A 20300-nucleotide genomic window follows, 5' to 3' on the forward strand; every position below is an offset into this window, starting at 1 on the left:
TCACACTGCAGAATATTACTACACTACTACCATTTACTTTATACTTTTAAAATCTGCTCAGAAATATGAATGAAACCAACGGCCTACAACGCTAAAGTCTGTATGTATGCATCAAAAAATTATCAGAATACAATAATGTAATCCATTCGCGTGACAACTACTTTTATTTATTATACTATGACGTATATTTTGAAGAAGTACGCAGATCCTTTACAGTACAGCACCTGTCTTGTATTCAAAAGTAAAAGTGCAGAAGTATAATCAAACCTAATTTATCAAAAGTAAAAGTCCTCATCATGCAGAAAAAATTACTGACTGATATCTGATTCTGACATTGTTATTGATATTATTGTGTCAGTATTAGAGCAGTATTTTATTGTTGTAGCTGCTTGAGTTGGAACTACATTTGTGGTACTTATGCTTAACTTGATGATTCTACTTCAGGGAAATATTCCCTCTACTTTCTGTTCCTCTACAATTCTTTGATAATTTGGTTAATACAAAATTAGGATTATACATTAAAAAACATATAATCAGCCTATAGAATATAATGCATTGTTATAGAAGAAACAGCACCAACAGTCACCTCTATAAAGTAGTTAAAATGAGCTACATCATGACTTACACTTAAATGCTTCATACACGCATTAAAGACTGGCTGATATGTAGTTACATGACTTTAACTTGTGCAGTAAGTATTTTTTTCTTCTGTGTTGTTTTGCACTTTTTTGAAAAAGCTGAATCACTGCGAGTCAAAAAAGTTGGGGTCCACTGGTTTAATCTTTGACAATGTGTTCCAGTTTATTATGTTTACCTGTGTGGCAGTAAAACAAAGGCAGTGGAGTAAAGCAGCTTTAAGCAGCATGAAATATGAACTGCACAAGCGAAGTACGTTGACTTTTATTTGTAATGGAGTACTTTTATAACGTGGCACTGCTACTTTTACTCCGGTAAGTGATCTTGCAGGTTGAACCCCCATCCCCCCACCTCCCGTTAGGGGTAAAAGGGTTGAGGTTTAGGGTGTTATTTCAGGGCAGCAGTGATGGACATGCGCACAGCTGATGGAAGAGCGGCACATCTGCACTGACGTCACCTCCCCCCTCTGAAAAAGCTGCCAATTTGAAGCTGTCCGGGACATACCCGGTCTCTGCAATGTAGTGAGGAGGAGCAGCTCCAGGCCAACTTTTTTTTTTTTTTTTTTTTTTTTTTTTTAAAGCTGGTGTTTGCATGCACTTTTCTGAGGAGCAGTCTGCAGTGGCGCTTCCTGAGGTGGCAGAACACCCTCTGCAACCTCAGCTCACTTTTTAAGCCACCCTGAGCCACCAGCAAGAGGTCTAGATTATAAAGGCGACTGAAAATCAGCTGGAGGGGATTCCAGGAAAAGCTGAATAACTGCTTTTCATTTTTGAATTTTTATTTCTTCATTGTTTGGTGACAGTGTTTCAGCAGATACTGCTGCCGGTGTCTGGTCTGAAGGGGAGACTCTCACACGGGTTTAGAGGATGGCAGAGTGCAGAAGGAGATGAAAAGAGGAGAGCAGCAGAGGTTTGTGTGCGGAACTTCAGAGCTGCAGAAGTCTTTTGTCCTGAGCTCTCCGTGCACGCTTGGACCGGAGCTGACCATGAGGATGAGCATGGTAACTATGCGTTTTAACACCGTCGGACGATGTGTTTCAGGTAGTTTTTCGTGTCGGAGCAGATTCGTGTGAGCCTTTAAATCCTCTCTAGGTGGCAGTTTACACACCAGCATTTAGCCAGTTGTAGTGCTCATTCATGCACAGCGAGTTCAAAAGAGTTTCTGTGGTCCATTTGCGCGGAAAATGCGTACTTTTACAAACATTTACGCACTGGATCCACATTTGTTGCAGGGTGTTAAGTGTTGCAGCTTTTCAGGTCCACATCTGCAGAAACTAATTAACAAAACGTCTTGACAGGACACGCTTCACGCCCTTTTCCCCTCTCTTGCAACCACGCCAAAACGCGTCTAAGCGATGTCAGGTGGCTTATTTTGATTTTGCAGACGCTCCCGGGAGGTTGTGTTTGAGGTACCGGTGTAATGCACACGGGCCGACTGCCAACTGTCTGGGTCATGAGTGGCCAAGTAAGTAGCGCTGTCTGTCTGGAGTGCAGTCCAGCGCTGAAGACACACACACGAAACCCTCCGTGTCCAAAAGGCTGTCATTCATCCGTGTTTGGAGTCCGGGCGCTTTCGGTGGACACCGTCCGTCTACCACCTGGATCCGCTGACGGCTGTTTATAGCAGGGTCGTTTGCGCACGCTGCCGTGAAGCGCGTCAGTGAGTAAGAGCACAAAGTGCAGAAACTGTATCGACTAGACGGACTCCACTCCTCGTTTTAGTCACTCCAGCAGATGAATATTAAACGAATAATCAGTTTAATCTGGTAGACGTGTGGCTCAGATCAGCATCGCTCCTGACAAAGTGCTGAAGTGAAATCAAGCTGCAAACCTGATTGATAAGATGTTGAGCCTTGGATTAGATTTTCATTCATTATATGAGTATTTTTTCGTGAAAGCTGCAGCCCAGTCAGCAGCCATTTCTGATAATCGATTAATCTTTTAAGCACTTGTTCTGGTTCCAGCTTCATAAATGTGACCATATGCTGCTTGTTGTTGATGCAGGGCAGTTTGATCAGATAAAAATTTGAAGGTGAAACTTTTTTTTTTTGGTAGACAAAATGATTAATCGGTTAATTTTTGTTTCAATTACGATTTATCAATTTTAAAAAAAAGACAGAAAATAGTGGAAAATCAGAGCTGCCACATGAAATCCAAAGATTAAAATGAAATAAACCAGCAACAAGCAGCAGATCATCACATCTGCAAAGCTGGAAGTCAAATGTTTGGCATTTCTGCCTAAAAAAGACTAAAATGATCAACTGACAATTAGAATGGTTGAAGATCAATGTTCTGTCAATTGATTAACTGGCTAATCTTTCTGATCGAGCGATGAAGGGTCGTTTAGCCTCTGATTGATCTCCTTCGCAGGAATGCAGATGGATCGGTCAAGACAAGTTTCCAATATAGAGCTTCCTGTTTGGAGTTACACCTGAGAGTGAGTGTGTCTGATGGATTACGGTGTTTTCTTCGAGCTGCTGACATGAATTCAGAGGCCAGTGAGATGTGGAAGCGCTCGCCTTCAGGAGAAATCTGAGACCTGGATGAGCCCCCGAGCACCACGAGAACATTTAAGTGAAGGAGACAAACCATGGACTTGTTATGGTGTGGCAGCGGACCGATCGTGTGCTCTTAACCCGTTTGTAGCACCCTCTACCCCTCACCCCATGTCACAGCTTTCCCTGAATTATGGAAATTTTGTGGAAGACGCTGACTTGGACACTGAGCCTGGTGGTGATGGCTGCTTCTGAGTTTCAAAGCATCAACAGACTTTCACACAATTCTCAAGGTATGGAGACGGGAAGATCTTTACGCTTGTATTGCGTGACCAACAGTATGTTCATTATCTTCTCTTTTCTCTTCTTCTCTTCTCTCTCCTGCTAAAGAGGAGTTCCTGTCCTACCTGCAGCACTACCAGCTGACTGTCCCGGTGCGGGTGGATGAGAACGGAGAGTTCCTGAGCTACACTGTGAAGCACCACCGCCCAGGCAGACGGAGACGCGGGGCAGTGGACCCCATAATGGGGCAGCTGCCCGCATTAGACCCCCCAGAGTCCCGGCTGTTCTACAGACTGTCAGCCTACGGAAAGCACTTTCACTTAAACCTGACGCTCAACCCCCACCTGGTGTCGAAACATTTTACAGTGGAGTACTGGGGCAAAGACGGGCTGGAGTGGCGTCATAACATGGTAGATAACTGTCACTATGTTGGTTTCTTGCAAAATCAGCACAGCACGACCAGAGTGGCACTCAGCAACTGCAAAGGCCTGGTGAGTACAAAAATGGACCCTTTTGAGCCACAAACAGCAAGGTCTTCACCACCATCACAAGACTTTAAGAACACCACCTCAGCCAAATCACTCAATCTGATGGTTGTAATTAGTCCTCAGTAGATGTCTTTATCATTAAGCTTTTAGGCTGTTGTTTACTTATTATCTGCTAGCGTTTTTCCAACATATAGTAATAATAATTTCCAAATGTATGCACCTAAGTCTTCCTCAAACCTCAGGAAAACACCAAAGAGTAAACACCCTCAAGCAAACCCTGATACTAATGTCAAAACTAATACATACTTCACTTGTGCTGCTCTCATGTCAGCCAATCTTTCAGAGGATTAGACCAATTGGAGTTTGTTTAGCTGAATTTTGGCTTCCTTCCACTTGGCACAACGAGTCTGCAGGCAGCTTGTGCTGAAGGTGATGCTCTTGGGGAGAAATCTTCTCAGTGATCTGTTGGTGATCAGTACAGGAAATGTTTCTTTTCCATTTATGCCTTAAATTTTGTACGTTCTCAGATTTTAAAAGCAGTTGAGATCACATTTCTTTTTAGCTGACCTGTAAAATATTGTGTCCGAATCGTAGATATTACCTACCTCTGCTCTAAAACAAAACTGAACAGCACTAACAAGGCATCTAATTATGCTGTCTAAGCTTTTATTCCTCAGGCTTTCATCCACAGACTGTGTGACTGTCCAGCTTCTCTTTGCTAATCAAGAAATTGGAAGACATTTTAATAGCTGTTATCCCTCCTTGGTTCAGAATAGCTCTAAAGAAGGGAATAAGGGCCCCGTTTCTTACTGGCAAATGTAATCATTTGGAGAAAACATGTGGCCAAATGTGCTGGCAAGACCTGCACGGAGAATCATAAATTGAATTAGTGTTTGCCCTTTTTTCTAACAACACCAAAAATGGACAAAACTGTGTGTGTGCACCTTAATGTAATCAGCTATCTGGACAGTTTGAGATCTTGACATCACACGCTATTAAAACCCTCAGTCGAATGTGTTTCTGTGCACTGGTGTGATGTTCCGTTAATTGCTTTCGGTGTAGTTTTTACAGAGCCAGGCGAGTGTTTTCTACAAACTCAATGTGAAGGAGGCGTCCCTGTTTATGATCCACAGAGTGTGTTGAGTGTGTGTTGAAATCTTGGTCTTGATGGAATTCATTGTTAGGGGTTCTTCAGTTTGGCTGCAGGCTAGTAAATAATGTTTTATATGTGCTTAAACAGGGAGAGGAGGTTACATGAGGCAGAATGTGTTCATTATGTAAAAGGGTTACTCCACCTATTTAGTACATCACTAAAGGAAAAAATATGTGAAGCAGCAAAGACTGAGATATCCTGACTTCTTCCCTATGATCCAGAAGTGCTTGATCCTACATTGTCCATAATGCAACTCAGTAGCATCCGTCATCAGACTTTCTTTGCTGGTAAACACCCTTGTATTTCCATCATAACCTGTATGATGCCATCCAGGTTATCTCAGCTTAAGTTTTTAAACAAGAACATTTTCTGTTTTTTTTTTCTGGGGTTTACCTTCTGGGTATATGGCCCATTGAATATACGCAGTCATTTGCGATTTAATTCATCCAATATAGACTGCGATGATCTCACAGATTTTTAACTCATTAACTCACAATCTTGTCTTGAAGAAAGTTGTATAAATATAAAAATATTAAAGATTACAAAACTTTCATGAATCAAAGGGGTGTTTTTTTGCTGCAGTACTACGATTGGCCACTGGGCAAAATTGGAGGCCACGCTGAGCACCAGGTCTAAATAATATATTCATGGTCTGAAATAGAAGGAGTGAACATTCAACAGAATGAAAGTATGTTGTGGAGTCAGATATAAAAAAAACATGCAAGGTGTTTTTTCCTGTACTTTTGTTACTATTTACTATTTATGCATTTAGCAGCAATGTGTGTTTGTGTTTGTAACCTGCTTCTTTCACTGATTTTCTCCCCCCAACAAGCATGGTGTTATAACAACAGAGGAAGAACAGTATTTGATAGAGCCATTAAAGAACATATCCTCCACCACCTCCAGTGAATGGAACCTGGAAGAAGCACAGCAACATGTTATTTATAAAATGTCTGCCATTCCCTCACCACAAGAGCATAGCCAGGAGTTCAGCTGTGGCATTTCAGGTTGGTGAACCTCCATCTGGGTTGGACTCTGTGTGGGTGGAACTGACGTAAAGGAATAACTATACATAGCAGGTTAGAGGAAGTGCTGGTTTGGTTCTAGGCCCAGGTTCTGGTAGACAAGACCGGGCCTCTTGTGTGCTAAAGTTGCTCCTGGCCTGGACACCTTTCAACCTGTAAGAGAAAGTCTCTCTCCAGCTTTAATAAAAGGTCCCTCAGTGCATAGAAAGTACTTGGCTCTGACTTTTATAGAGGCACAAATCCTAAATATAGAACCAACAATCAGATTGTTCAGATTTCTTTTTTTTTTTTTTTTCAAACAACTCCACCAAATGCTGTGTCTGCTGAGATATGACGAATTGGAAAAAGAACCAGGTGGATATTCAGGTATTTGGGCCAAGGTCTTATAAGAAACAGCAAAGACTGTCATCTTCAGGAAGCAAGCATGCCCTAACATGTACCATCTTATAGCTTTTTCCCAGAGCATCTGGGTCATAAAGCAAAGGCTTTAGCTGCAAGGTTCAAAGGGGCAGATTCCCCACTATACACAAACCAGCTCTCTTTAACAGATAATGCATCACAATTTTGAAGTGGACTGAGATTTCACCACAACCTGTCTTTGTTCACAGACCTCATCAAAAGCAGTACACCGTGCCAGTTCAGCACACCCTCCCCTGTCCACTTGTCTCCACCGCCCCAAAACGACAGCGAGCAGTCGGACAGCACCCACAGACAGAGGCGCTCCGTCAGCAGCGAGCGCTTCGTGGAGACGCTTGTGGTTGCTGATAAAATGATGGTCGGTTACCACGGACGCAAAGACATCGAGCACTACATCTTGTCTGTAATGAATATTGTAAGTTTGATCCTAATTTTGGTCATGTTGTTGTTGTCTACCACAGTGCTGAACATGTAATCTTTCCATTGCTGTACTTCACGGATGTGGCTGAAGATTAGATGTTGGAACATATAGACACAATTTGTCTGACTTTGTGTCTTTTCTTCTTTTCTGGAGGTCAGGTTGCCAAACTTTACCGTGATGCCAGTCTAGGAAATGTTGTGAACATTATTGTGACCCGGTTGATAGTTCTGACTGAAGATCAGGTAAGAAAAATGTCCTTCTCTGTCCTACCCCCTGCTATCAGTTATTTTAACCTTTTTATAGTGCATTCACCCTCACTTGTATGAGTGTATAACTGATGCGCTTGGCGTGAGTGAGCTGCAGTATTTTATGTGACTGCAGTGGTTGAAGGGGAAAGAGAGAAGAGAGACTATTCACCATATGGCCACCACTTCAGATGAAAGATGTGCTCAGGCGTCTTCCCTCAGGGAGCCTCGATTGAGGACTTTTACATGCACTGTACATGTGCATGTGTGTGTGATGGGAGAAACAGAGTGTCTTCCCAGCATCTGGGTTTTTCTAAAGGGGTCACATAAGAAACGTCTATAAGAAACGTCAGGTCCAAAAACAAGTTTTCATGTAAAGTGGAGACATATCCAATCCATCCATCCATCCAATAGGAAGGAGATACTTGTCTCTCTCTTTGTTTCGGATAAACTAAATAGAAAATGCAGTTGCAAAATGATTTCTATGGTGAGAATGAGTCAGGGATGAGCTACTGTTAGCATTCAGTTGTAATTAATGAGAGGGCAATCTGAAATCAGCACTGCATCGTCGCCTGGCCATGCAATGGTTTACTACAGCGGAACCCATTACGTTCATGGAAGCAGATGCATTTGGCAGATTATACTACAACTTCCACGAGTCTGTCTCTCCCTGCTAGTCCTCTTTCCACGTCCCCTGCTTCATCCTTGTCCTTGTTCTACTCCTTCTTTGACTCATCTTACTCTTCCTGCTGTAAATGGCTTTTACCCTTTAGTACAACTGCATCTTCTCTAATATGAAAAGCAAAAAACTTGTTCCAATGACTTATCCCAGTATCACAGCACTTCTCCACATAATTCATCCACAAAAAAGTTGGTACTGAATTTTTGCCTCTGTTGGACAGTAGACAGATGATGCTCCTGTGTCACATGTTTTGATAACTTTTTGCTTAGAAAGATATTGTATAAACAATATACCAGCTGCTTTCAATTGGTTCAAACATTTTAACTACGAAACGTTTGTCCTCAGATTGTATGGCATGATATAAAATACTGGCTTTTTCTTTTAGAAAGAGTTCTACAAATTTAAGTTGCTAGTCGTTACTATTATTATTACTGTACAGCACACTGTACGATATCATATGATGTGACACAACATGATTCAGCACAACATGATGCAATAAGACGCAGATCCGAAACATGCTACTGTATTGTCTGTCAGATACAACACAACATAGTATGACCTGATACAGCACGAAACAGAACAACAGTAAGACCAATTTTCTGCTGCTTTATCTATCCTCTGTCATGTTTCACTATATTGCACGTGTCTTTTGCAGCCTAACCTGGAGATTAACCATCATGCTGATAAGTCTCTGGACAGTTTCTGTAAATGGCAGAAGTCCATCCTGTCTCATCACGGTGATGGAAACAGCATTCCTGAAAATGGGATGGCTCATCATGACAACGCTGTCCTAATCACCCGGTAAGTGCGGGCTCACGTCAACAAGTTTGGACCACATTTTGCTCACACGCCAGTATAATGACCCAGCATGGATCCATGCACTTCAAAGACTAAGAGTTGTTTCTTTCAGTTGTTACTTTCATTGTAAGCAGAGCTAATTTTCTCATTTTGAGCAAATAGCTTGCAGGTTATTTTCTGTGCTCTTGGCGGAAAAAAGCTGTGCAGTCTCTGGATCAGCTTCAGACCGTAGCTGTGTGTGTGTGTGTGTGTGTGTGTTCCCTAATAGAGGTGGCCAGCAGATTCAGTATTCAAAGCTCCAAATGTCCGGTTGTTGTGCAGAGATTTAACCTGTAACTGATGGGAATAAAGACCTCAGCTCTCAAAATAAAATGTGCTGTTTCAGACATACTGTACCTGTCACACTGCAATTTATGTCATGGGTGTTCCCATAAAACAGCAAACCTCTGTCATTACCTGGAACAGGGTTCATTGTTGCCAGAACTATTTTGGCCACCAAACCTAGCAACTAAAGTATATTCACCCCACTGGTTTTGTCAAGGGAGATGATGGTGTTCTGTGATTGACACAGGCTAAAGCCAAACTTTTTAACTCTCCACATGAAACAGCCTTTCTATCATTGGTGTGCTCTTGCTTGTGGTCTGTCAGCTGATGTTCTCCAGGCCATTTGGCTCCTTTTCTATTGTTGGTTTTAGTTTCTCTAAGCACCAGCATCAAAGACTGCCTAGTAGAGTCTGGATGCGGTGGTCATGGGGTCTATCTCTGACTGGGATACTTGTAAATTTAGACACCAAGCACGTCATGCAACTTACGAACCTACTTATTCATGTTTGACAACTTGCAGATCGTCCACCAGGGGGAGCTGCATGGTAATTACCAGACCGTGTCTAATCACACCAAATTGCGCCACCCAACAGGAAAGGAAAGTAATAGCAGCAGTTTAGTTTTGCAAATGTAGAGACGTTAACGTTGCCACCTACATTCTGTTTGAATATTCTTATCTAAGGATTTGCACGAATCAGTTTTTGGTCATTTGGTGGTAGAAAAACAGCAAAACAAGCTGACAGATACAGTTTTGGCATATCACTATCTTGTTGTTATAGTTAAAATGCTACAATAGCCCAGGTAACACATCTAACAAACAAAAAGTAATTCATCTCAATGGTGATGTGTTTCTTTCCATGTGGCAAATCTAAGTGTAGTATTCCTCTTCTTTTAACTCTCTTTTGGGTCTCCGACACCTTGAGAAACTTTGCTAGCTACAAATAGTTGCCTGCTGCTGTTGGAAATACAATAAAAGGGAGTGATAATGAGTCAACCATTCACTTTGCTTAAAGGCTTAAATACTGGATGGACCTTGCTAACCTTGTTCAAATTAACAAATGTTAGCACTAAACTAAGATGGCCAACATGGTAAACATCAGCACATTGTCACTGTGAACATGTTAGCATGCTAGCATTCGCATTTAGCTCAAGGACAAGCCTAAGTGCAGCCTCACAGAGCTGTAGATGGCACACATCAACGCAGCTGCTCCGCACGATGACGTATTGGTGAATGTGGAGTAAAAACAAGACCAAAGTAGGCAAGCGATAATAAGATAATGAGCTGTGTGGAGGAGGCGCCAGCTGAGTTCAGAGATGCTAACATTGGAGATGGTATATATATAGCTGATGGTAGACACCAGAAGCCCTCATTAACCACTATGTCTGGAGAAGCAGTCAGACATTACTTGCGATGATGGAACACATCTACAGAACTTCAGTTTGATTTTTAAGGTGGTTGATGCTTGTAGCCCTCAGTTCAACTCATTTTATTTATACTTAAACCAATGTATTGACATAAAAATGGAAATTAGTAAAAAATCTCATGCTACCATGTACCAACATCTGAAATCATGATTAGCAAATGTAATCATTATCAGCGCTAAAATTAACAAATTGCTTTAATCGTTACTGGTCCTTTTATAACTGCAGTTCTTTGTGTGGCTTGTCCAGATGGTGTTGCCGTACCCCAGCAGTACCCCCCTGGCCAGATGATCATTAAAAAAAACAATTATATCAATAATGAAAGTAATCGCTAGTAGGTGCACCAGAACCAAGACATAAACATATGATGTACATATAATTTTATTCATATAATTTATTGTGTCTGAGGACTCGACTACACATAAGCTAACTTTTCAGAATTCATCCTAACACTGCAATGAATATAATAACTATAATTAATAATAATTAATAATTAATAAACTAATATGACAATTTATGGTTATCACGGGGATGAAGACTTTAACCAGGCTGACAGGAAGCAGTTACTGTCAGTATATTCCAATCTTATTTCTTTATCATCACTGAAGTGTAGACCTGCTGCAGAGATGCTCCTGAGCAAAAGAGGACTTCATGGGGGGTCAAGGGGAAAGGGGAAGAAGGAGAGCGAAATGAAAGTTGCTGTGCCCTTGGTTTTAATAGATTAAGAGCTTTAGGAATGATTGGATCACTCATTTGAAACGTATGATGTGTTCTTAAAGCTGTGCTGTTTTTCCCCCTGCGCTCCACTGGATTACCTGCATGTGAGTTACTGGGGTTAATAGTATAGACACAGCGTGAGGCCTTCATGTCTTACGGATGGAGGAGCAAACCAGGTGTTTTCTGCAACCAAACCTGTCACGTCTTCATTATATGCTATTGTTATGCTAAAGGTTGAGATTATACCTCGCCAGACTTGTGATTAAACATGGAAAGAATGGAATGGCAAAGAGCCAGTGGAAGAAAATACTGTAAACGTTTAGAGTTCATTTGTGTTGTTCTCCCCCCGTTTTTTGTCCTCAGGTATGACATCTGCACCTACAAGAACAAACCCTGTGGTACCTTAGGTGAGTACGTTAAATCAGAGGACGATTTATGCATGTTGACGTGTTTTCCTGGCCATGTTGGTAATTTTAGCTATGATTCTCTGGCAAAGGAGTTAACGCGTCTATTCTTCCCTCTGGAGTGGTTTTCATTTTCGCGTCGGCCTTCGACGTGTCCTCAGACAAACCGTATTTAGCAAACCTTCACCTTGGTCTCTGTTAGAAGAACCCCAGACGGCTCGTCCCGCGGGACATAATGAGAAGGATGTCTTCAGTTGTGTTGTTACACCTCCTCAGCGACTCCCCTCTGTTGCTGGACCCTGGACAGCCGTGGTCACCTCCTCACACTGCTCCTGTCTCTCTCTGTCCTCCTGCCTTTAACCTCAGTTTGTCTAAGGTGTTTACACTGCCACTGGCGGTTGAGAGAGAAAGGAGAAGGTATGTGTCGGAAAGCTGAGGAGGGAGACTTAAGGTTGGTGGGGGGTTAAAGAGGAGGAGATGGAGAAGAAGAGGAGGAGTTGAAAGGAAAATGGAAGGGGAAAAGGACAATTACAGGGAGTGTTAGAGTATGCAGCAGGGAGATAAAGTGGGTGATATGCTGGTTGTGGTGGTATTTGGGCTGGAAAAAGGACAGCAAGCAGTGGCAGAGACCCCCCCCCCCTCCTTCCTCCCCCCTCCTCCTCCACTCTCTCTCTCTCTCTCTCTCTCTCTCTCTCTCTCTCTCTCTCTACTTTTCAACCCCAAACCTCCGACCCACCCAGCCCTCCTCTCCCCATCTTATCTTTGTCAAGGCCCCGCAGGCACCACAGTATATCTTGGAGGTAATATTGTGACTTCAGGGGTGGTTTGACAGATTGACCGCATTCGTCACATTCCACGGTCGCTTTAATTGCCCTGGCATCTGCTCGGCTTCCTCGTTGTCTCAACCCCTCCACCCCCTCCCCTCCTCCCTCTCCTCTTCGGGGATCATGCTCCCGGGTCAGATCGCTGGCCTTTAGGGTCGCCGAGTAATCGCGGGGCTGGAGATAATACACAGTCCACCCTGGTGCTAAGAAAACAACTTGCAGTGTTTTGTGTGTGTGTGTGTGTGTGTGAGAGAGAGAGTTTGCGCTCACCCACGACCCACTTAACTCACACACATTCTTAAACTAATCGCAGAGTAGCCACCCTCCTTCCTTTCCCTCCCTCTGCTACTTCTTTCTTCACCTTCAGGCTCCCTCTTTCCCTGCAGTAATGGTTTCAGCGGCCTCCTGATTTGCGAGTCTATTCTTGTTTAGCCTCTTAGTAAAAAGGATACAAAAGCCAGGGAGGCAGCCTGTTCACGCAAATTACGCAGGAGTTGTCTGAAGCAGCACTGACCACCAAAACACACTCAGTTACTCACAGGAGAGTCATGTTTGATGAGTGTGTCTGAGCCTTGACTGCGAGTTTGAATTTCAGCCAATCATTTTAAAAGGTCAGCGCACTCAAAATGCAAAGACACAAATGTTCTCACTTACTTGTCGATGTATTTTGCCATTCAGACAGTTTGATTTTCCCAGAGATCCCTGAAACCTCCTCGGCAGAGAGAAGCTCAGCTTAATGCTGTCCTGCATTGCCGTCCACCTGAGTGGAGATTAAATTTGGATAACAGTTGCCAGACTGAGAACAAAATGCAACAGAGTGTGACGGAAACAGACTCAGAGAGCAAATGATGATGTACATGATGCACTTCGCGTTTGTCTTGAGCTCCTTCAATCACCTCGTCTCACTGCATCCTCTCCCTCTGCATCGGTTCATCCAGAGAGAGAGCAGCAGATAGAAATGTGAACAGGTTGCACTGCACTGCAGAGGAGGCAGGACTCTCAGTAGTTTTCAGCACTGATGAAACCCAAACTACCTGCATGGCTTGATACAACGGGAAAAAGTGAGAAAACATGTAAAAGTCTATCACTGCACAACATTGTTAAAATCCTCTTTGCCTCACCGACATTAATGCACATCCCCCAACACACACACACACACACACACACACCTGCTTTGCTTTGTCATATGATCCACTCCCCTGTCACCTGTAGATGTAATCTGTGAAGAATTGCCTCCTGTCTCCTGATCTGACCTCTCAGGCCATAGGAAGAAAAAAAGGAGCTGCGACACCTGGATTGTGGAAGAGTTTTAACTTAAAACGCCCTCTCCTCTCCCTTTCTCGCTCCCTCGTTCTCCCACTCCTAAAATGAGGAAAACATCTATATCTCCTGACAGCTTTCTGCTGGGGTGCGGTGTTGGCGAGGGGGTTGTTATATTCCCTTCCGTTTTAGGCGATACCTTGTTACATGCACTGAAATGTCTAGACATTTTCCAGCAGCCGCCGTAGTTTGCAAAGAATGCCGGACAGGAGATCATATGTGCGGATTCCCAGTTTTATGACCCTGACTGCTAAGAATGCTGTGTCTTTGACGTTTGTATGTATGTGTGTGTGTGTGTGTGTGTGTGTTCAGGCTTGGCCTCAGTGGCTGGGATGTGCGAGCCGGAGAGGAGCTGCAGCATCAATGAAGACATCGGCCTCGGCTCTGCTTTCACCATTGCGCACGAAATCGGCCACAAGTGAGTTTCAAGACTTTTAAGATCTGAACAGAAAGCATAAAATCTTACGCTCACATGCAAACGGGAGAGTCAGATTCATTCTCAGAGACAAAATACTCTTCGTTTCACACTTTAACTGCTGGACACGAGAATCCGGAGGGGTTTTTAAAGGTCAAGTGATCTGATTCTGATTGATCAGCTTCTGTGTGTGTGTGTGTGTGTATCATTAGGTTTCTATTTGTGAAACATAAAGATTTGTGACTAAATAAAATGTACTCAGAGAGGGGTTGCAGGTTGTCTTTGGATTATTTTTATATTTTAGAGCATTCTATGGATATGTCTTATTTTTGTTTGTTTTTGTTTTTTGTGGCTGAAAGTCTTTTTATTAGTATCTAAAGTCATATGCAAAGCATTAGCTAACAGATGCAGTTAGACAAACATCGTATGTGCAGTAGAAGGTCTTCCATGCAGAGCTTAGAGGTTGGAGAGAACTTTTCCCTCCATATAAACGGTACAAGTTGTCGTCCTGTCCTGTTTTGCTGTTGGAAACACGTGTGCATTCACTGTCTTCCATTTCCCAAAATCAAATCAATCAGCACAGATCAATCAGCGCAGATCAATCAGCATAAGGGCACTGATGTTTCCACATTACGTCTGTGCAAGTTGAGTATTGGACCGTGACTGGCTGCAAACTGCCTCTCTCCACAGGGGTAAAGCTTATTTGACTTATAAATGAAATAAAAATAAATGAGTGTAATAAACTTAATGCTAAATTCATGTACTGTTCACCATGTCGTCATCATCATCATCATCATCATCATAGCCAACTTACAGAGAGGCTTTTTTCTCCTTTAATTTAGATTTTATGATTTCACTGTCACGTTTTGGCACAGGCAGCTTGTACAGTTCAATAGGTGCTCGGAAAATGATCTCACGCCGACAGCTGCCTCAGGCCCTTCACGGTCAGCTCTGTCCAGAGGAGCACACTCTGTTATGATGTCTGACAGCCTAAGGGCCGAGTCGCACTCGAAGAGCACCAGTTTGTGTGATGTGTTGTCCGAACACGTCTGAAATCAAAAGTGTTTATAGAAGTTCAGAACAGCCACCGTGGAAGGCGGGGGTGACTTTGTTTAAATACGCGGATAACAGCGCACATTTTCAGACGGTCTCTGAAGACATCCAAAATGGTGCAGCTGGTCGTTCGCATGAAAAATGACAGAAATAGTTGTCTAACAAATGAAAGACGCTTGAATATACATCAGCGACTGTAAAATATTCTCTCCTCTCCTGGAGTCACGGACATATTTTGGCAGCTGACTTCATGTCCAACTATTGGCTCTTTGTCACGATGCATTCAGGTGCTCCTCAGATGGCCCCATTTTTCAAACTTCTGTGTTTCCATTAGTTTTTAAGTCATGGAGGCTATGGAGAAGATGTGCTTCCTGAAACCGCTAAAATATTGCTTTACCTGACTTGTTGCTAATGTTAACTTTTCTAACTGCTCTGACTCACTCTGTGCAGCAGTGTTTACAACCTTCTGCCATGTTACAAATTACATGTGAGAAAAAAAGTATGTAAAAGTATGTGAATTAAAAGAAAGTTTGTAACCATCTTACAAATATGTACTTTGCCATGTTTTTGCATAAATGACGTCAAATTTGGAAAGTCGTGTCACAAAATTTCCGCTGACCTTCTGACTTGAGGGTGCGTTCACGTGAATTCTCCCATTTTTCCAACACTGTGTGAACGTGCTGTTATTGGCTGTTATTCATTTTCTGTATTGTTTCGGGTGTCCTAATATGAAGATGTTTTTGTGTGCTGAGTTGTGACAGCAGACTTGAAGCTGTGGCTTGTTTGGCTGTGGACTTTTTGTATAACGTATATGTTTTAATGTGGGGCTCGGGGAGGCATTCAGCCATAAAAGGCTAAAGTGACGTCTCAAGTCATTGGCGTTGAAGTCTTATTTGGTCTTGTCAGATTCATGGCCCAGACGAGTCCACACCTCTTACAAATAGGCTTCCAGCTTTTGCTTCTTGAAACCTTTTATCACTTTGACGACTGTGTGCTCTAATAATTGCTCTTAAACAAACATTTCTTACTACTCGGGTCCGCCAGACTTGCATGTAGCCCCTGCAGATGTCTTGAACTGCATCTCCGCACATTTCCTCATGCAAATGTCAGTGTCCACATACCTCTGGCTCTCTCTTCCTGAATATAAAGCAAAATAATGATGATGTATTAGTCTACGTATCCCTCTCGAGAGAGTTCAGCAAGATGGCGATTTCCTTTATTATGTCTCGTGTCTGCTTCTGTTGTGGGGCTGTTGTAAAAATAGTCTCTGCTTCTGGAGGATGTATAAAAAAAACACACTGCAGCGGGGCTTCGACCGGGCTGATTTATTTCCAGAGTGGGGTAAAATGTCATAAACGCCAGCCTTAGAAAAACAGGTTCAGGCTGTGCGATGTGGTCGGGTTTGTTATATACATTAGACCTGATTTGAGCTCCTGGACTGAAAGTAAAAGTAAGCTTTGACATCCTGCTGTAACCTGAGATTTTCCCCTAAATGATATCCAGACAGATAAGGTTTTTTCTGAAGTGAAGTGAATTGTTAAAATGATTTATTTTCAGCCGTCGGTGTGAAATAAGTTCTTGAGCAGCTTTCATAACAGACCACAGGGCCTGGAGCTGCTCGGGTCTCTCTGTTCTCTGGTGCAGCGATTGATCTGAAGGATCCCCCGTCCTCGTCGCGGCCTGCTCAGACCTGCAGACGGTGATTGACGGGCAGGCATCAGAGTGGTGATTAGAACTTTTTTTCATTCCTGCCGAGCTCCAGACAGGGTTTGACCCCTGACCCCCGGGTCTCCTCCACACAGCTGTTTCAGAGCCACAGAGCTCGATCTTTACAGCCAGGGCCACTGAGGGAGACGTCCTCCAGCCAGAAACCTGGACTGTCCACTCTCGTCTTAACTGTGTAGTTAACAGAAGAGAGGTCGCTTTTAGACAACTGCTTACCCGTCGTCGTCATCACACCCAGCTGACAGTTTTTTATTTCGTGTGTTTCAGTTTTGGGATGAACCACGATGGGATCGGGAATTCCTGCGGCACCAAAGGCCACGAGACAGCCAAACTGATGGCTGCTCACATAACCGCCAACACCAACCCTTTCTCCTGGTCTGCCTGCAGCAAAGACTACATCACCAGCTTTCTCGAGTAAGTGGATGATGGCTGTCTGAGTGTGTTTGGATTTGGCTGCATGTGTGTGCATGAGTGTGTGTGCCGCAGAGAAAAACGCGCACGTCTGTTTTCCTGCTCGCTTGCAGCCGCCTCGCCTTGTGGTGACCCGCTAGGCCGCCTTGTATGCAAGTCCTCCCCGACTTCTTCACATCCATTTCATCACTGAGACTCCTGCCAGACCTCCTTGTGGCTGTGGATGATAACTGGGTGCCTTCCACCCTCGCATCCTCGCACCACAAGGCGGGTGATGTTTGAGCTCATGTGGTGCTCAGTGGTGATGTGTCGGCGAGCTGCCTTCAACCACCGCTGCAGTTTCTTGTGGATAAGTCATAGAAGACAAAAATTTGAAGTGCACAAATAAACTGAGGAGTAAAACAGCAGGATGTGAGATTGCTGGCTGAGTCCTGCCAGCCTGGCATGGTTAAAAAAAACAAAAAAACTCCTCACAGGTTTCTCGCAGTTAGAGAAGGCCAGACAAAACATCTGGCCTTCAGAGTCTGGCAGTGAGCTCTGATTTGTTCCTGTAATCATGACAGAGCTGTACCAACAAAAAACGACTCCCCTGATCCTTGCACGTCATGGGTTTGCTGAGCTGAAGCTGCTTTTAGAGAAGGTGTTTAAACCAGCAGCTTAACTTGGTTGCACAGCTTGAGAGGACGGAGGACTGTTTGACATTTAAAATAGATTCACATTAATGAGGACAGTCCTTCCTATCTGAGAGGATCCAGGAGAGTCTGGTCATTGAAAGAGCACTGCAGCGTTTTAGCATTGCACTCTTATAACATTGGACTCGTGATGGACAGTTTTATCTAAATTGATGTAGCAGAACTACAGATGTCTGTTTTTGTCAAAGCCTGCTGTGCTCGTAGTGGCTACAGCTGCTTCAAGCATAGATAGGAACAGGCTGCAGAGGTCTGGTCTCTCCAAGGCCTGTAAACAGACTGTAAAACCGGTGCATTTCCCCTTTAAACAGCGAACACCAGAGTCATCCTGACCTCTACAGAATCTCTGATAGATTTCACTTGGGGACTGTTTGTTTGCGGCTGTGGATTGAAGACACTGAAGACATTTCTGCACAGGCTGAGCCACTGCTGGGAAACAGCTTCATTCAGAACGTGGTCTGGCTTTTTCCCGCAGTCGAGAAGCACGCGTCTTTATCCCACTTCAACCATGGATGAGGTCAAGGATTCCTCATCTTTGTAACGCTCAACAACGCTGAGCAGCTGCTCGTTTGCAGGCAGTGGAAGGATGGCTGTGAACTATTACAAAAAGCCACACTGTCTGTGCAACATGTGGACAAGTGTGGCACCACAACCAAATTTCACAAGAGAAACAGAAATAACATGCCAGATAGAGCTCAGACTGAGCCGTGGTGCTGTTAAAGCTTTTGGTTTTGCAACTTTTGCAGAAAAGTCCATTAATGAAGGTGAAACTGAGACAGCTTAAACAGAAGAACAGGATGTTGCAGAGATACTGAAGGCACAAGAGGTTCAACAAGGAAATGAAAGTTCATAATCAGATCCACGCTTCTGCTGACCTTTAAGTGAATTGCTGGTATTTTTAAACCTGGACCGTGTGTTTACATGTCTTATTGTGTAAACGGGACACGGCTGCAATGGCTGCCACGTAATCCTTTGGGGCAACTCCAACTGTCAACGTTACGTCCGTTAAGAGTGCTGTTTCTGCCAGGCTGAGATCGTCACTGCGAGTGGCTGACAACATTACAGGATCTCCACAAAGAGAGACCTTTTTGTTATGAAGAGTAAGAATCATTTTTGTTTCACCAGAAACACAAGTCTCGCTCTGAAATCTCACGAGAGCTGAGGTGTTGCAGGAAGTCCAAGGTGGAAACGTGAGTCAGAGTTGGAGAGAAGAGTTAGGAGTTTACCGAGAGTAACTGCCAGCAAGAATTTATTTCCCAAGTCATGGCTGAATATTTAGCTGATTTCCACAATCGAGAGGAGGAAACGTCTGCAACAGCTCAGCTTCAGTGTTATGAGTGTGCAGCATCTCTTTGTGTCTGTTTGTGTATTCATGGCCCTCCAAAAAAGCAGTTAATAGCGGCTGCGGTTGTCAGATGATGTTTCCGGCTGTGAGCTGTTGGAGGAGGGTTAGTGAACGGCACTTGTGGCAGGAGATGACAGCATTACATGCCAGCTTCCAACTGGGACACAAAGAGCTGCTTCTCTGCTGCCTCGTCTATTTCTAGCTCGAGAGTGACCGAAGCTGACAAGAAAACGGAGGCAAAGTTGTTTTGCTCTGTTTTCGAAGCGGGACTGCTCAGCTTATGTTGTACCCTTTTCTGTATGAATCCGATGCCTGAGCTCTTCTCTTTTCGTTTAGCTTTTATTGCCTTTAGCTTTTATGTTTTCTTACAAAAGGGTTCTGTCTGTAAACTCCAATTATCCTCCCTTTCTCTCCCTCAGTTGGAGTTTTGGATATTGCACATGCTTCTCCAAGCCAAGTAAACAACTTTGGCTGTGGTGTTGGCCTAGATTCACCGTCTTGCTGCAGCAATATGTGGCGCTTTGTTTGGGTTTTTTAGGAATGGTTTATGAATGCACTCACAGTTCAGTCATAGTTTATTCTCCCAAGTCTGCATGCTGGTTTGTTATAAATGTTATATGGCAGGCAAACTCTCACAGACCACATGCTCTATTAAATTTGATATTAGACTTGTGTGACTTGTGCCTTATGATAATTGTTAGGTTAGTCTGATTAAATCATGCTGCCGTTTCAACGCTGGTCGGATCAGCCCGGTTCATGACCACATGACTGACTGGAGTTCAGGGATCGCTGATGTTCTCGCTTATTGGACGATATTTCCGCTCAGCATAATGAATTTGGCTGAATCCACCGGACAGGAAGCCTTTGCGACAAAGTCAAATAATAGCCTCTATGTTTAAACTTTGACTATTTTGTCTCGCTCCAAATCAATAAATAGTGAAGCTTGCCCTCAGTGCACAGGGAGTCTGGGGGCCTCACAGACTGGTTTGTCTTCCGTCTATCCGTGATGA

General features: G+C 43.5%; 1 protein-coding gene across 4 annotated transcripts in view; it reads left to right on the forward strand.

The window, feature by feature from the left end:
- The first annotated feature begins 1370 nt into the window (after positions 1 to 1370).
- adamts6 (ADAM metallopeptidase with thrombospondin type 1 motif, 6) overlaps positions 1371 to 20300 on the forward strand; it is a 51848-nt gene continuing 32918 nt past the window's right edge. For all 4 annotated transcript variants that reach the window (XR_006841890.1, XR_006841889.1, XR_006841891.1 and 1 more), the window contains exons 1-10: positions 1371 to 1636; positions 3006 to 3423; positions 3521 to 3903; positions 5886 to 6060; positions 6687 to 6910; positions 7075 to 7158; positions 8499 to 8644; positions 11468 to 11511; positions 13965 to 14070; positions 17113 to 17259. Coding sequence is in view for 1 of the 4 variants with exons in the window: in XM_046375705.1 (XP_046231661.1) it covers positions 3324 to 3423; positions 3521 to 3903; positions 5886 to 6060; positions 6687 to 6910; positions 7075 to 7158; positions 8499 to 8644; positions 11468 to 11511; positions 13965 to 14070; positions 17113 to 17259 (1409 nt within the window). In the remaining 3 variants the exon portion in view is untranslated. The remainder of the gene's footprint in view (positions 1637 to 3005; positions 3424 to 3520; positions 3904 to 5885; positions 6061 to 6686; positions 6911 to 7074; positions 7159 to 8498; positions 8645 to 11467; positions 11512 to 13964; positions 14071 to 17112; positions 17260 to 20300) is intronic.

The sequence above is a fragment of the Scatophagus argus genome, chromosome 20 (assembly GCF_020382885.2).
Source record: "Scatophagus argus isolate fScaArg1 chromosome 20, fScaArg1.pri, whole genome shotgun sequence".
NCBI classification, from domain to species: Eukaryota; Metazoa; Chordata; class Actinopteri; family Scatophagidae; genus Scatophagus; species Scatophagus argus.